This window comes from Nematostella vectensis, chromosome 2 (assembly GCF_932526225.1).
Source record: "Nematostella vectensis chromosome 2, jaNemVect1.1, whole genome shotgun sequence".
NCBI lineage: Eukaryota > Metazoa > Cnidaria > Anthozoa > Actiniaria > Edwardsiidae > Nematostella > Nematostella vectensis.
This window is the reverse complement of record NC_064035.1, coordinates 19,203,902-19,218,442: the sequence shown is the minus strand read 5'-3', so window position 1 is coordinate 19,218,442 and position 14,541 is coordinate 19,203,902. Positions and strand designations below refer to the sequence as shown.

General features: G+C 40.6%; 2 protein-coding genes and 1 long non-coding RNA gene across 3 annotated transcripts; 1 reads left to right on the top strand and 2 right to left on the bottom strand.

Annotated features, from left to right (window-relative positions):
- The first annotated feature begins 10 nt into the window (after window positions 1-10).
- LOC116614538 lies at window positions 11-8,057 on the top strand. The gene is made up of 2 exons (XR_004294607.2): window positions 11-230; window positions 7,964-8,057. It is a non-coding gene; the product is annotated as an uncharacterized LOC116614538 (long non-coding RNA).
- Window positions 1,463-6,004, bottom strand: LOC5525248 (frizzled-1). Its single transcript, XM_001647490.3, has one exon. The coding sequence runs from the start codon at window positions 5,161-5,163 to the stop codon at window positions 3,535-3,537; it is 1,629 nt and encodes a 542-aa protein (XP_001647540.1). The 5' UTR covers window positions 5,164-6,004; the 3' UTR covers window positions 1,463-3,534.
- On the bottom strand, window positions 7,879-14,474 carry LOC5525249 (dual serine/threonine and tyrosine protein kinase). Its single transcript, XM_048721511.1, has 4 exons — window positions 13,639-14,474; window positions 10,491-11,977; window positions 9,882-10,131; window positions 7,879-9,626 (listed from the first exon to the last, which is right to left on the bottom strand). Exons 1-4 carry the CDS (start codon window positions 14,260-14,262, stop codon window positions 9,243-9,245), a joined length of 2,745 nt encoding a protein of 914 aa, XP_048577468.1. The 5' UTR covers window positions 14,263-14,474; the 3' UTR covers window positions 7,879-9,242.
- Between the last annotated feature and the right edge of the window lie 67 nt (window positions 14,475-14,541).

Genomic DNA, 14,541 nt, shown 5'->3' with positions numbered 1-14,541 from the left:
CCTTGAAATTATCACATTGAATCTCGTATAAAAATCATATCGTTAATTCTAAATGACATTTTAGAAAATGCACAATTTCCGAGCTCAGCGAGTCTATAAAAAAAATAGTTGTAATTTTTGGAACCAGAGATCTCTAAAATCGTTGACCACAATCCCATCATGCAACGCTTACCGCCATCTTACACGTGCGACCCACGAAGAAAAAACAGACGAAAGCCGCATTTATTATGGTGAGTATTCGAAAAAAGTTGAAAATATGAACATCCAAATTAATGGTTACTTAAGTGGGTCAGGGGCTATAATAAATGGACCGTGTTTTATTATTTATTTTTAAAGGTCACGCCCTTCTGAAAGCAGCTCTCCACACATTCTCACACCTTTTCAGTTTTATTTGTGAGCTGGGGAGTCTACAGCTTTGCAAATAATATCCGCTTGCATTTTTTCTGTTGCGTTTATTGAGTAATTTATGCTTTTTACTATGACTAAATTACGTCAAACTAGACAAGCCATCATAGCTGTCAACTCACCCGCATTAAGTATGTAGGTGGGTGACAAGATTTTGGACCTCATCACAAGCCTAATTTTTGTGAGACTGTTCATAAAAATTACCTGTATTCACCCGCATTGGCTCTTCCCAAGTTGGGTTGACAGCTATGAGCCATAGTTAATTAGTTAACCTATTAACTATGGACAAGCTAAGTGCTGACAGCATAGTTACTAGAGGGAGACTTCTCTACCAACTATGTTGACAGCGAAGTCTTTTTAAACATGAGCTTTGGCTAAAAGAAGGCTAGAAGCTGGCTAGAAGGGAATCCTCCTCCAATCACTGGGCTCAAATTTTTAATTACAACCACAGGCTTACCATCCTAACATTGTTACATTGTTATAATCAGAATTTTCATCAGAATGGATAAGATTTTGATTTTTTATGATTTATTGACATCAAAGAGACTTTATGAGATTTCATTTGACCTTTATTTTGTAATAGATCATTTACGGGAAATAATTTTGATGATAACAACAGTATGATGGTAAGGTTGTGACCAGAACACTTCCATGCTAGCAGTCCCAAATTATGTCTCCTGTAGAAATGTTATCTCTGAGCCACATTTGGTTGGAATAAAACGATTTTTACACAGGTAATAAGATGCTCTGTTAAGAGATTGATAAATTAGTGATTTGCTGTTCATTCACGCCTCATGCCATTCAAGCCTCAAATTATTGGGGGCGGGGGGCACAATACAGAAACATTAAGAAAACAATGGGGGGCACAGCCCTGAAACCTTCCTGGCTAAAAAAAAACAATGCTTTATTTTAGGTCCAAAGGTTATTAATCTAAATACATATTTTCATGAGAAACTGGATAATATTTTAGCCAAAAGGTGGAAAATTTTTAGAGAAAATGTACAAAATTGCTTGAAGCTCAACTAAATGGGCATATGTTCATTTTAGTCAAAACAGATCAAGGCAGAATCAAAAGGTCTTCTTATCAACTAAGCATGGTAAAGGATATACAAAAGCATGAATTATTGCATGATAAATATACTACATATCTTTCTCATGTTTTTAACTTTTTTTTGTTATAAAAATTAGTAACTATTAGATTTCAGCTCATCTCTTTTAAGTAGATAATTGTATGGCTGCACAAACACAATTGCCAAAGAAAAGATAAAGATTGTCCATATGGCTGGATTGTTTCTGAATCATTGCTTTGCAGGCTAGAAATAGGCATAGAAAAACAGCTAGAGATGACTGTCTTTCTAACATATATACAATTCTATAATACAAGCTTGGATTCACAACTGACTTCATTATAATCTAATGAAAGATCACTGTGATATCACAATTATAATTAAGAAGTTACCAATGTCTATTTTCAACCCAAAATTTAAATCATCTTAAAAAGTTTGTAATCAAGTTTATGAAACTTGTATATAATTAATAATGCGTATTTGTTCTCACATCCAATTGTGTATTTAGCTTCAATAGCATGTTTACTGACATTTGGCAAGCTCTCTGTGCTATAAAAAATGACAGCATCTGGTAAAATACTTAAAAGTGTATAACAGTCACTAGTGCAAACTAACAGAGCACTCAACATAAAAGCACATGCTAAGCCAGTACCAAACAATTTCAAAATACAGTATTTCAGAATTGTGCATCTTTTGATAGTCAAACCAGACAGACATATTTTCAAAACAGGATGTAGAATACATTTGTCTACACCCTAGTTTTGTAGATACAATAGTTCTCTCTAATAGGCCATGCATATCCAAGCAGCGATGTTTAGGTTATACATACGCCACCATCTACAGGTGATAGATGTGAGTCACATTCACATGATATGAAAGAGGGAAATTTGCTTTCTTGGATCTTAGAACAATACAATTAAAAAAAAAAAATCTCGATTAACTGAACCAATAGGCAGGGTAATATGTTTGTGTAATAAAAGCGTCTTGAATATAAAACATTAAATCTAGCAGACAAGCAAATACACTAGACAAATGCCATTAGTGGCTTAATACATAATGCTCTCTTAGATAACAAGATTCCATATTTAAGCTACACTATATTTCATTTGTATACTGATTTCATTTAACCATAAGATCCATGTAAAAATAACGTTGATTTACACCCACAAAGCAGTGCAGATTATCGAAGAAAATGCACAGTGCAAATTAAAACAAGGCATTCTTTGGAAATCTCCAATGTGACAAATTTGATTTCCATTGTGGTAATAGTATTGGGTGTTTCAAAGTTGAAGCCTCTCTCTTTTAAATCCTAAGACTCCAGTGCCATCATTCAAGGCGGAAGATCAGGAAATGTTACACCTTTGTAGTAAGGAGATGGCTAGAGGGCATGGCTTCCCATGGGCACACGACCACACAATAGACTAACGCATCAAGTAGGGAGAAACTTTTATCCGCATTGAGAAAACCCTTGCGGTTTAACAGATCCTTGTATCAATTGGTATTAGGAGGAATTAGGCGTCGCTGATGTCGAGCGAATGAAACTGAATAGCAATTTGGCGCGATCGTTCTTAACTACGAATGCAGATCCCTAAGGAGAATGAGAATAAAATACATATATCTATACTCGAAATACTTCGCTTTAGCAAAAATATAAACTGAAAGGAAATATATAATATATATACTTTGCTTAGCAGATTTTAAGTTATCTAGGTGTCACTTTATCAAATAAAATATCAGAACTGGGGTGAAAATTCAGTGATTGCATTGTCCTCGACACTGACGCATTGTTGGGGACCAACGCTCTGCGTGTGTCCCGCCCTAAAAGTCGAAATTTTGTCCATCCGACACGATTTGCTTACGTATAAACGTCCTCTCACTTTCTAGGAGTGTTTATTGACGTTTTAGCCTGCATGGATTTTCTCTAATGTGTGAAATTGCCCTCTGTACGTGTCCTTTTGTCATACGTGAACGGTCAATGGAAGATTTTAACACTTCGGTACAGTAGAGAATGATCAATGGTCTCTTTCTATAATCTTTCTCTCACGCGAACGGCAATCATACATCATACGCTGGTGTTCGGGCGGCCTTTCTCTCTTAGTATAAATCTCCGGTAGAATCTTCTCCAGGAGTTCAGGGTTTTGCTCGACCAAATCCAAAATCCAGAGGTTATTCCAACGATGAGGAACATAAGATATTTAACCATAAACACCATAAAATCTGGCTTCTGAAGCGGAACGGGGTAAGGAGGACATGATACCTCCCCTTTTAGTTTTGTCTCTACCTCTGTACACTTTTTCTGCCGCTTCCAGCCCTCTATCCAAGAGTTGTCCCAAAGTTCTCTATTGGACTGCTCGTAGTAGAGACACCCGATGACTACGAGTGCAGGCACTGTGTATAGGATCGAGAAAACACCGATGCGTATCATGAGCTTTTCGATCTTCTCGCGCTTCGAGTAATCATCTTTTAATACAGAGCGTACGCGGAACAACGAGATAAACCCAGCCAAGAGAAATGTCGCTCCAATGATAAAATACACGAAAAGCGGAGCGAGCACGTAGCCTCTAAGTGCACTAACATCTGACAGCCCGACATAGCAGACGCCGCTAAGTTCGTCTCCGTCAACTTTGGTCATCAAAAGAATCGCAATGGTCTTGACTGCGGGGATTGCCCACGCCGCTAGATGGAAGAACTGTGAGTTTGCTTCAATAGCTTCTTGTCCCCACTTCAGTCCTGCTGCTAAGAACCAAGTCACCGTCAAAATAACCCACCAGATGGAAGACGCCATGCTGAAGAAATACAGCATCATGAAAATAACCGTGCAGCCTTCGTGCTTGGTACCTTGCACGAGCGTCTTTGGAAAACCCTTCTTGATAGGCTCATTGCAAGCGATCTTGTCCCCTGCCACATAGCCAGTAATAAACGCGATAGAAACCATAAAATAGCACCCCGAAAGAAAGATTATAGGCCTTTCTGGGTAACGAAATCGGCGCATATCAATTAGGAAAGTCAAAATGGTGAACAATGTCGAGACGGCACATAATATTGCCCAAATGCCAGTCCACATACGTGCGATTTCGCGCTCTCGTTTTGTGAAGAAGACATTTCTGCATGTCGCTGCGCACCGTTTCTCGCCGTGAAAAGTATATTGATCGTTAGGGATCTTTTGACTTTCGGGACAGCGGTACCGCATTGTCGACATATCAACATCGGGATATGTGTTGTTGTTTATTCCCCCGTCCTGATCGCTTGTAGGGGTGGTAGTGTTTTCTCCGACACAGATCTCGTCGCCAAGTTTAGGGAATCGCTCGCAAGATAGAGAGTCTGGCCAGGTAAAGCCAAATCGTTTCATCAAACCCTCACAACCGGATCGCACGGTCAAGCACAGAGACCGGCAAGGCGGCAAGGGAGTCTCCAGTACTGTGCAGACGGGAGCGTACACGGAACACAAGAAGAACGCGAGATCCTTGGAGCAGTCTACTTTGACAAGGGGGAAGAATTGATGAACCTCGAGGGCGGCCTCTTCTTGCGTGCGATGTTTGAGTGTGTTCGGAAAGATCGTCATGTTGTACTGAAGGCCCGTGCACAAAGGAATGGTGACGGGTTCGCATCTCTTTAACGGCAAACACGGTCGTAAATATAGCAGAATCGTGGCAATTACAAACCACACATTAGATTTCACCTTGAAATGCATAATCCCGGCGATTAAACTACGAACGACGAAGCCACTTTACAATTGCAGTGAGAAATTTATCGACAATCAACTTACGCTGCCATGTTGAAGGGGACAACACTTCACTGAATCTTCTGCCAAACGTAATTAGCATGCTTGGAGGGGAGATAGCTGATTGGTGGATTGGCAAGCGTAATTGACATCGCGATGTGTGAGACATAATCTGATTGGTTAGAATACAATCAGTTATTCTAATGACGAATAAAACAACGTCTCCATGTGAAGAGTGACCGGAAATACAAACCTTTTGGTCCTACATACCACGGTGTGCGTTTTCTTAGGCTCAGAAATCTATAAACAACTTGCCTTATTGGCTTAAACTCACCCCTAACCGACAAGAGTTTATCTTGTTAGCCGAAAGTGTGTATACAGAGGTATTTGTAGGGCAAGCGAGTAGCATATTGTAAGATCGTTAGTGAAACGATAGCTGCGTTCTGTTGTGATTTATTGCCGCAAAACCTCGGTGTGAGACTAATTTGATGGAGATGATAATCAAACAGGACACAACACTGCCGCCTTTGCGCCTCCCTTTGTCACTGGATTGATTTAGAATACGCTGTTCCGGTTGAGAGGCGATAAGAATGCATGTTTCTTGGAGTATAAACAACTCGGTTAAAACCTTCTGCATTTTAGCACGATTAAGCTTGCACAACACTCTCTCGAACTCAAAAAGTTCCGAATCTTGTCGTAGACACGCTCCATGTATTGCTATCAATCATTTGTCAGAGAGTGCCGCTGCCTTAGCCATTATACCCGTAGTAAAATAATGAAGTAAGATGGCTCGCCTGCCCGCTGTGTATATTGTTATTTGGCGAGGGATTTCATTATTTGCACCGTAAACAAAGAACTGTGCTAGCTGGGGTCTTTATGAGATTTGTACAGACCAATAAAGCGCGCAAACTCTTTTACTGAATTAAAACAAAAACAGCACATGAAAGCGCCTATTTTAGCGTCTTTGTCGGAAACCAACATGGAATTTCGTGAGGAAGTGAAGCAGAAAAAAAATTCTAAAGTTCCTGAAAATGATATGTAGCGGTATTAAAGTTGACTAATTTAGGTTCGTGTTTCTTATTCTAGCAAGTAATCGCTAAAAGCATTATTAACAGCGGAAGCACCATTGGATTTTGCAAATGCTATTAACCTTCATGGTGATTTGGGTTGTTCTTATACGTTGCCGGCCTCTATTTCTCTCCAAAATGCGTCACCCATATCATGAATTGTATTCATTGACAAAAGACACTTCACGTTTGTTCATGAAATTTCAAATTCCATTTTTTTTTCTAGAAAAACCTCCCTTCATTCCGGCTTCATGTTTGATGCTGTTTGTTTCAGAACATTTTTTTATTAATTTATTTTTACCGAGAACTTTTAACATTCTCAAAACAGATTACTTTTGCTATAATTTTTGCTTTTGACTTATCCATCAAAAGAGTAAAAAAAAACCCAGAATATAAAAGAAAGGCAAGCTGGTCTAAGAAAGTGTGTTAGTGGGGGGGGGGGGGGGGGGGGGGGCTGGATCTTAGAATGTGCGTGTCAGGGGAGAGGGGGAGTTCATCTAAGAAAGTGTATGCACCTAAGTAAGGCACGTTATACAACTATTAATAAAGTTTGACGATAAGAGAATGGAAAATGTAACAAAGTCTGGCCAATAATAATGTTTTTCTCGTATTCATTCATTACAAGAGTCTCGCTTCAAACTAAATTTAGCCTCACTGTCATTAACAGATACAAGACTTGTTTTCCCTAATGTAGCCTCACTGAATGTCATTAACAGATACAAGACTTGTTTTCCCTAACCAGTGGTGTTTGGCATTCATCATTTTCCATTTTCTTATAGTCAACCTTAATTGAAATAGGTGTATAGCTGGTGTAGAGGAATGGTGCAAATTTGGGAAAAGTGGAACAAGCCATACATTTTCGCGCTTTTCTTGCTTTAAACACAATCACAAAGAAGATTGACTAGGCCAAAATATAACGCGTTATGTTAGAAGGAAAATTAATAGCCTGATAAAATTGGGAAGCCTTGAAAAGAAAATAACGCACAAAGTTTATGCTAAAGTATGTGTCATCAAATGGCAAAATCCAATTAATGAAACTGTTTGTGCTTGAGGATATCCACTAAAGATATTCATAGAAAAGAACAGGTATGAAGTGTTTGCATGCCGCTGTACCGCGTGCAAGCCTTCCCTTCACGCTGTTACACGAGAAATTCTAACTTGTCAAAATACTCAATTACAGCGGCAGGTCAAGGGAGGAGGGGGCTGGCACATCTGCTTTGGCTGGAATGTTTTTGAAAATGGGAGCTAAAGTACACAAACATACCTCCTGCCTAACATTTTCTATCTTCAGGGCTGTAGCAGAGGGTGGTGCACTGGGAGCACACACCCACCACATTTTTTAAACTTATAGGGAAATGACCAGTAGGGGCTTGTCGCTGCTCCCAATACTGCCTCATAGTTTTTGTATCGTGAACCCCCCACATATTTTAAAGCCTTTTACAGCTCTGATTTTGGAGCCTTTTTAAGGTGGTGCCCTTTCAAGAAAACCTACAAGATATTAAGAAAAACTACAAAGATACACCCCTTTACTATATTAAAATGTGTTGAAACCTTAGATACACCCAATGAACACAGAATTGCCATAGTTATCTACAGGGGTGAAGGAATTAAAGCTATCAGAAATTGATAATTCGTTTATTTTAAGTAATAGTAGTATTTAAGTAATACTAAAATATCTAAAACTCATGGTATTTATTTTTCAGGGTAAACTACAAGTAACTACACATTTTCCCACATTGGTCTACAAGAGAGACCTCCTAAGATGCTGCATTCAGAATAAAGACATCGTTCAGTAAATTATCACCCTTTAACTGCCCCAAAATGTTTTAGCTACTCTACCTTGAGTATCAGAGGGTATTCACTCCCAAGTATTCACTCCTAAATATTAAAAAATAAGTAAGCATGCCAATACACGCCCTCTCTATGTTATTTGTTCATCATGCTTTTAGGTTATTGATGGTGCAAGGTCCTCTGAAAACCAGGGTATGCTACTGTGCATGTATCAGAATCCGGGGGGGGGACTCTGATAAATACAGATGAAGGTGATCGCTGGCAAAATCAATTTTAACTCTAAGGGAGGGCACTTTGGGCGTGGTCAACAGAAATTCTAACCCATAAGAGATAGCAAATAAGGTGTTGTCGAATTTTTAACCCTAAAAGATGGCAGAATTGATATAAAAATGTTGCACATCCCCTTAGGAGTAGCAATTGGTTGAATTTTATACCGTAAGAGGTAACAGAATTGGAAAAAATCCACCCCCTTAGCTAGAGCAGTTTGTAGAATTTATACCCTAAAAGATAGCAAAATCTTTAAAATACTTCAACACCTCCTAAGGGATGGCAGTTGGTCGAAATTTTATACCCTATTAGATATGACAATCACCCTCATCTACCCCCCCCCCCCCCCCCCCCCTGGGCAGAAACCATGGATCCAGAACTATTGTATTGGTTTCATACCAATTACAGCATTATGGTGGCAAATGGCAAACTCAGTTTTACAACAGCACCGTCCAAGCTCTTAAACCATCCTAAGCCTCCAAAAATAAAGAAGAGTAAATGTAGGGAGACATCAAAATACATAATTATATAGCATTTCCACCTTCTTTCCTCCCCTCTACTTTGCCTCCCCCCCACCCACACACACACACACACACACACACAAATGAATGTCCCTTATATATAACTAATAGCAATAAATCATAAACAAATATATATTTTTCTATAAGCATTTAAAGGGGAGCAATTCTCAAAATCAATGTTCTTTCTGTTGCACTTGAAAGGGTGATCAACAGGGACAGATAGGGCTGTAGTTAACACATGGTAACAGCTATTTTCCACCCCATTCCCTACCTCTAACATAATTCAAAATTTATATTGGACCATGTACATTCACCAATTACCTCCCCTTCCCCCCATCCCTGGGGCAAGCCCCATCCTACCCCTGTGCTATGATTCCAGGGTAATGCTCATGAAAGGGGGTATTTAATGTTCTGGGCTCAGGCGTTCGAGGAGCTGGAGCACATCATCTATTGTAACTTCGTGTTTCCAACACTGGACCATCAGGTCCCAAGATGCATCCGACACACCTTGTGGTCGCTCCGGCCACCTTCCCTCAAGTGTTGCTTGCTCCATAGACTCAGAATCGTGGCAGAATTCGAAGGCTCTTGGTCTCTTGTTTCCAGTCCCTTCACAGATTACCCACCACAGTGATCCAAATGCGTAGATGTCAAAACTAGAGGAAGAAGAGCCTGGAGAAGGACGTTTGTACATTTCCGGGGAGATGTGAAATGGCAATCCAAGTTTGGTAATTTCGAAAGGCTTCTCTGGTTTGCACATATTGATCTTGGCACAACCATTGAAGGAAATCTGAAAAAAAGGTAAGTAGACTGAGCAATGGGGGTTATACTGAAATGGAAGTAGAAAGAATAAAAAAGAAAGGGGGAAAAGAATGGGAAATAAAAAATGAAAATTTTATTTAAGAAAGAAAGAAAAGAAGCAAGCAAGCAAGAAAGAAAAAAATGAATGATTAATTAATTAAAGGAAAAAGGGAAGAAAATTAATGGATGAAGTTAGGAAGGAAGGGAAGAATAATAGAAGTACACAAAAAAAAAAGAAACTAACCATTACATTCTGAGGTTTCAAATCCCGATAGACATATTCAGCTTTATGGATCTTTTGGAGACCCCTTGCAACATCCTTGGCAACTGTCAGTCGCTGTTCCCACGACAGGCCTTCTTGAAGGGCAGTGAGCAAGTCGCACCTCACTCGTTCCATGACTATATACATCTCTTCACAAGGAGGCAACAAACACCATCCGAAAAGCCGAAGATGATTTACTGGACATTTGCCCCCAAGTCTGCTCATTATGTCTCTAAATGGATATAGAAAAGGGGCTAAATGAAGTGTTTGGCAGGAAGAAACGCAATTGAAAGAACGACGTGGTGTAACTGTGTAAATAGCATAGTAAGGCAAGAATCTTACTGTAAAGGGTATTATTAGTAAAAGGTCTACCGGCGCAAGGTTCTGTAAAAGATCCGTCAGAGGGCCTAACCATCACAACTAAACAATAACCACGCCAAATCCCCATCAGGAGCAACTGCAGAATACCCGTCCACAAAGAGTTAACAATGAGTCTTCACACCTCGATTTCTATAGAACGAGGCAGTAAATACAAGGAAAATGCAAATAAGTGGACGGGTATTCTGCAGTTTAGCCCCCCATCATACTTACAAAGTATGGACACCATCTAGGATGTATTGCTTCCAGACTTTGTCATCAAGAGCATCTCTTTTTACGACCTTCACAACGCTCTTGTCTAAGCCACCCCAGGCTGGACTAGAACACTCGTACACAACGGAGTTCGCCGTTCGGGACAAGACTGCTCCCAGCTGTACAGGACCCTTGTTCATGATGTTCTGCAAGGAATATCCTCTAGCTACCAATTCCGCAACATGTGGGACGTGCACCAGGCGAAGGTTGTCAAAGTCATCTGGGATACTCGCCAAAGTATCGTTTAATCTCTTGATGGTTTCAATTCTACCTACGAACTTTTCTAGCATGTGATTCAAAATCTCCTCGCATGTCTTGATGGCAGAGTCAGAAATTTTCTTGCTGTCCAGCTTGGATAGAAGGGTCTGAGCGACCTTCCTTCTCCAGAAGTTATCACGTGGTCTAGGACGTCTACTAACCTCATTCAGTTGGAAGTCACAGAAAGGAAGAGCGATCTCTTCTCTCAGTGTTTTGCTAACCGCGATGTGGATCACCTCAAGAAGACCGTCTAAGACATGATGAATCCCCTCAAAACTATTTTCAACCGTCAATGCTTCAGTGTCTAACATATACGAACGAGCAAGGAGGCGAGCTATGAATGGATGTTGTATGTTTTGAGCCAGTGTGACAATGCTGCTAATTGCTTGTGACAGTCTATTTTGGATGGCGTAATCTAAGGACATTCTAATAGTACTGAATGTCTTCTCCAAGATTGTACTCTTCATGTTATGTATAAAATCCAAGTATAAAAGCTCCTCGGTACCACAGTGTTGTGTAAGCTCAGCAATTGGCCCGGTTATAGTTTGAAATTCGAGCCGGACAGTTTTGCCATCTGGTACCTGGTAGGTCTCAGCATCATCTAAAAGTTCAACGGTCATCTGCCGCATGCTCTTGCCTATATCATCCGAAATCGCATTGTGGTCCAGTGTTATATCAATCAGAACATACAACAATGATTTCCCTGCCTCGACAGCGTTCTCGAAGACTTTAGATACTACCGTTCTCGATAAAGCAATATCTTTATGTGCTTGTGTAGTAAGGGCAAGCACGATTTCCAGGGCTGATAATACTGAAGAAATGGCTTGCCGGCATTTGCTTTCTAGTGATTTCCGCAGTCTATCGTAAATGCAAAGCTTAAGATTTTCAAAGCTATTGGTTGCGTCATTTTCTTCACAGTTTTTCCGAGCTTTTTGCACTCGCGTTGAAGAAATGCCGTGAAAATCGGAACACGATGATATATCTGCATCTTGTTTCAATACCCCTAGCTTTTTAAGCTGTTTGAATACCTTTTCCATTTTCGACCTAGACACAGTCAGCGGATTTTCTTCCTCCGTATCACTATCATGATCATATTCCAGGGTTTCGTCATCAACGTCCACTTTGCTGCAGACAAATAAAAGTGAAGTTTCTGGCAATTTATCGTGTAGCTCGCGGATCGTCTCCTTGTCCTGCAAAAATAAAGACATTAAAAAGTATAAAACGAAATCACGCTATTAAAGGTGATCCTAGTGCCCGATAGCTTACTACACCCTACTCACGTTGATTCTTCTACTCATAAATTTAGTAAAACCCTACCCTTCACATGATTTTAGTATCCTGCATATCACTCATTACACCCTACACAAGGTGATAGGATCACCTTGGGTAGGGGGTAGTGAGATGATAGAATCACCTTAGGTAGGGTGAAGTGAGATGAGAGGCTTACCTTGTGTAGGGTGATCCTATCATCTTACTACACCCTACCCAAGGTGATCCTATCATCTTACTTCACCCTACCCAAGGTGATCCTATCATCTTACTTCACCCTACCCAAGGTGATCCTATCATCTTACTACACCCTACCAAAGGTGATCCTATAATCTTACTTCATCCTACCCAAGGTGATCCTATCATCTTACTACACCCTATCCATGGATCACCCATGGTGATCCTATCATCTCACTACACCCAACCTAAGGTGATCCTATCATCTTCTACACCCTACCCAAGGTGATCCTATCATCTTACTACACACTACCCATGGTGATCCTATCATCTTACTACACCCTACCCAAGGTGATCCATCATCTTACTACACCCTACCCAAGGTTATCCTATTATCTTACTACACCCTACCTAAGATGATCCTATCATCTTACTTCAAACTACCCATGGTGATCCTATCATCTTACTTCACCCTACCCAGGGTGATCCTATCATCTTACTACACACTACCCAGGGTGATCCTATCATCTTTTCTACACCCTACCCAAGGTGATCCTATCATCTTACTACACCCTACCCAAGGTGATCCTATCATCTTACTACACCCTACCCAAGGTGATCCTATCATCTTACTACACCCTACCCAAGGTGATCCTATCATCTTACTACACCCTACCTAAGGTGATCCTATCATCTTACTACACCCTACCCAAGGTTATCCTATTATCTTACTACACCCTACCCAAGGTGATCCTATCATCTTACTACACCCTACCCAAGGTGATCCTATTATCTTACACCCTACCCAAGGTGATCCTATTATCTTACTATACCCTACCCAAGGTGATCCTATCATCTCACTACACCCTACCCAAGGTGATCAATCATCTTACTACACCCTATCCATGGTGATCCTATTATCATACTACACCCTACCCAAGGTGATCCTATCATCTTACTACACCCTACCCAAGGTGATCCTATCATCTTACTACACACTACCCAGGGTGATCCTATCATCTTACTACTCCCTACCCAAGGTGATCCTATTATCTTACTACACCCTACCCAAGGTGATCCTATCATCTTACTACACCCTCCCCATGGTGATCCTATCATCTTACTACACCCTACCCAAGGTTAGCCTATTTGATAATTGTCCATAACAAGGTGTTTTAATTTAGCGGGTGTCCTTAAAGTTGTGTCTCCCTAAGTCCAGTAGCTGAACTTACCTACCCGGCTCGGGCAACCTGTCCAATTACTGGACTAGGTTTTATTAGGACGTATGCGAGGGGAAGCGAAGTGATCGGGAAAATGATCAATTTATGATGTTCAGAAAAAGTGTCTCAGAAAAAAACGAATATTATTTACCTAAGCAATCATAAGTTGGCTAAGAACAAGTTACCTTGCGATTAAGACCTTCATTTCCGTCCACAACATAGACGATCAGAGGGACGATGCCTTTCTCTAGAAATCCATCGACAAGTCGATCCAAGGCATCGCTTTCGCAACGACCAGGTGAATCAATCAGTTCTATGCCACTCTGAAGAAACTCATGCTCCACTCCAACCTCTACAATCGCGCTCAAGTTATCAGCACTTTCTTTTGCAGCATCCGAAAGCACAGCGTATTTTTTAGGGACTTTACGTTTGAATTTTTCCCTTTGAATGACGTTACCTGCTTCATCCACGAGCTGCACAAAGTTGGACTCGCTGTAGCTGATTCGTACGATTCTTGATGTACAGGGATTCTCGTGCACTGGTAGATACTTGCCCTTTAAAAGCACGTTTAGAAATGTGCTCTTTCCACAATTCTGGTTGCCAATAACTATAACACTCGGTATAAAGAGGCCATCCTTTGAAAGCGAGGGTATAGGAAACTCGGATTCCGCTGCAACTGAGAATCGTCTGAGTTCTCCCTGTATCTGTCGAAAGCACTCCTCGGTGTCTTTATACAGGCTTTCGATCTGCTCAATGCGGGTTCTGTACTCATGTAGGCCAGTCTCGAGAGATGCATTCGAGCTCGCCATCTTAGCACTTCCGCCCTGGATGAACTAACCATTCATGCGTCACGCCACAAACTATTCATTGCATTACTACAAACAAATGGTAGAATGCTGTGCTTCTTTGCTTATCACACAACAGCTTGATTAGAGAAAACCTAAATTATAATAAGCCGACTGATAAAAACGAAAGTTTGCAGGGACGTCACCGAGTTATCTAGTTAAATATTTCTTGGAATTAGTAGGTAAATACTGGACCTAGGAACAAGGACTAGACCGGAGCCGCTGACCTTCACACGCTGTCTT

Bases quoted from the DNA above. Each gene is read 5' to 3' on its own strand.
- LOC5525248 (XM_001647490.3), bottom strand. From the start codon at position 5,163: ATGCATTTCAAGGTGAAATCTAATGTGTGGTTTGTAATTGCCACGATT.
- LOC5525249 (XM_048721511.1), bottom strand. From the start codon at position 14,262: ATGGCGAGCTCGAATGCATCTCTCGAGACTGGCCTACATGAGTACAGA. The intron at 11,978-13,638 runs GTAACTTGTTCT...TTATTTTTGCAG, and splicing joins ATGAAGGTCTTAATCGCAAG to GACAAGGAGACGATCCGCGA. The intron at 9,627-9,881 runs GTTAGTTTCTTT...CCTTTTTTTCAG, and splicing joins TGAAACCTCAGAATGTAATG to ATTTCCTTCAATGGTTGTGC.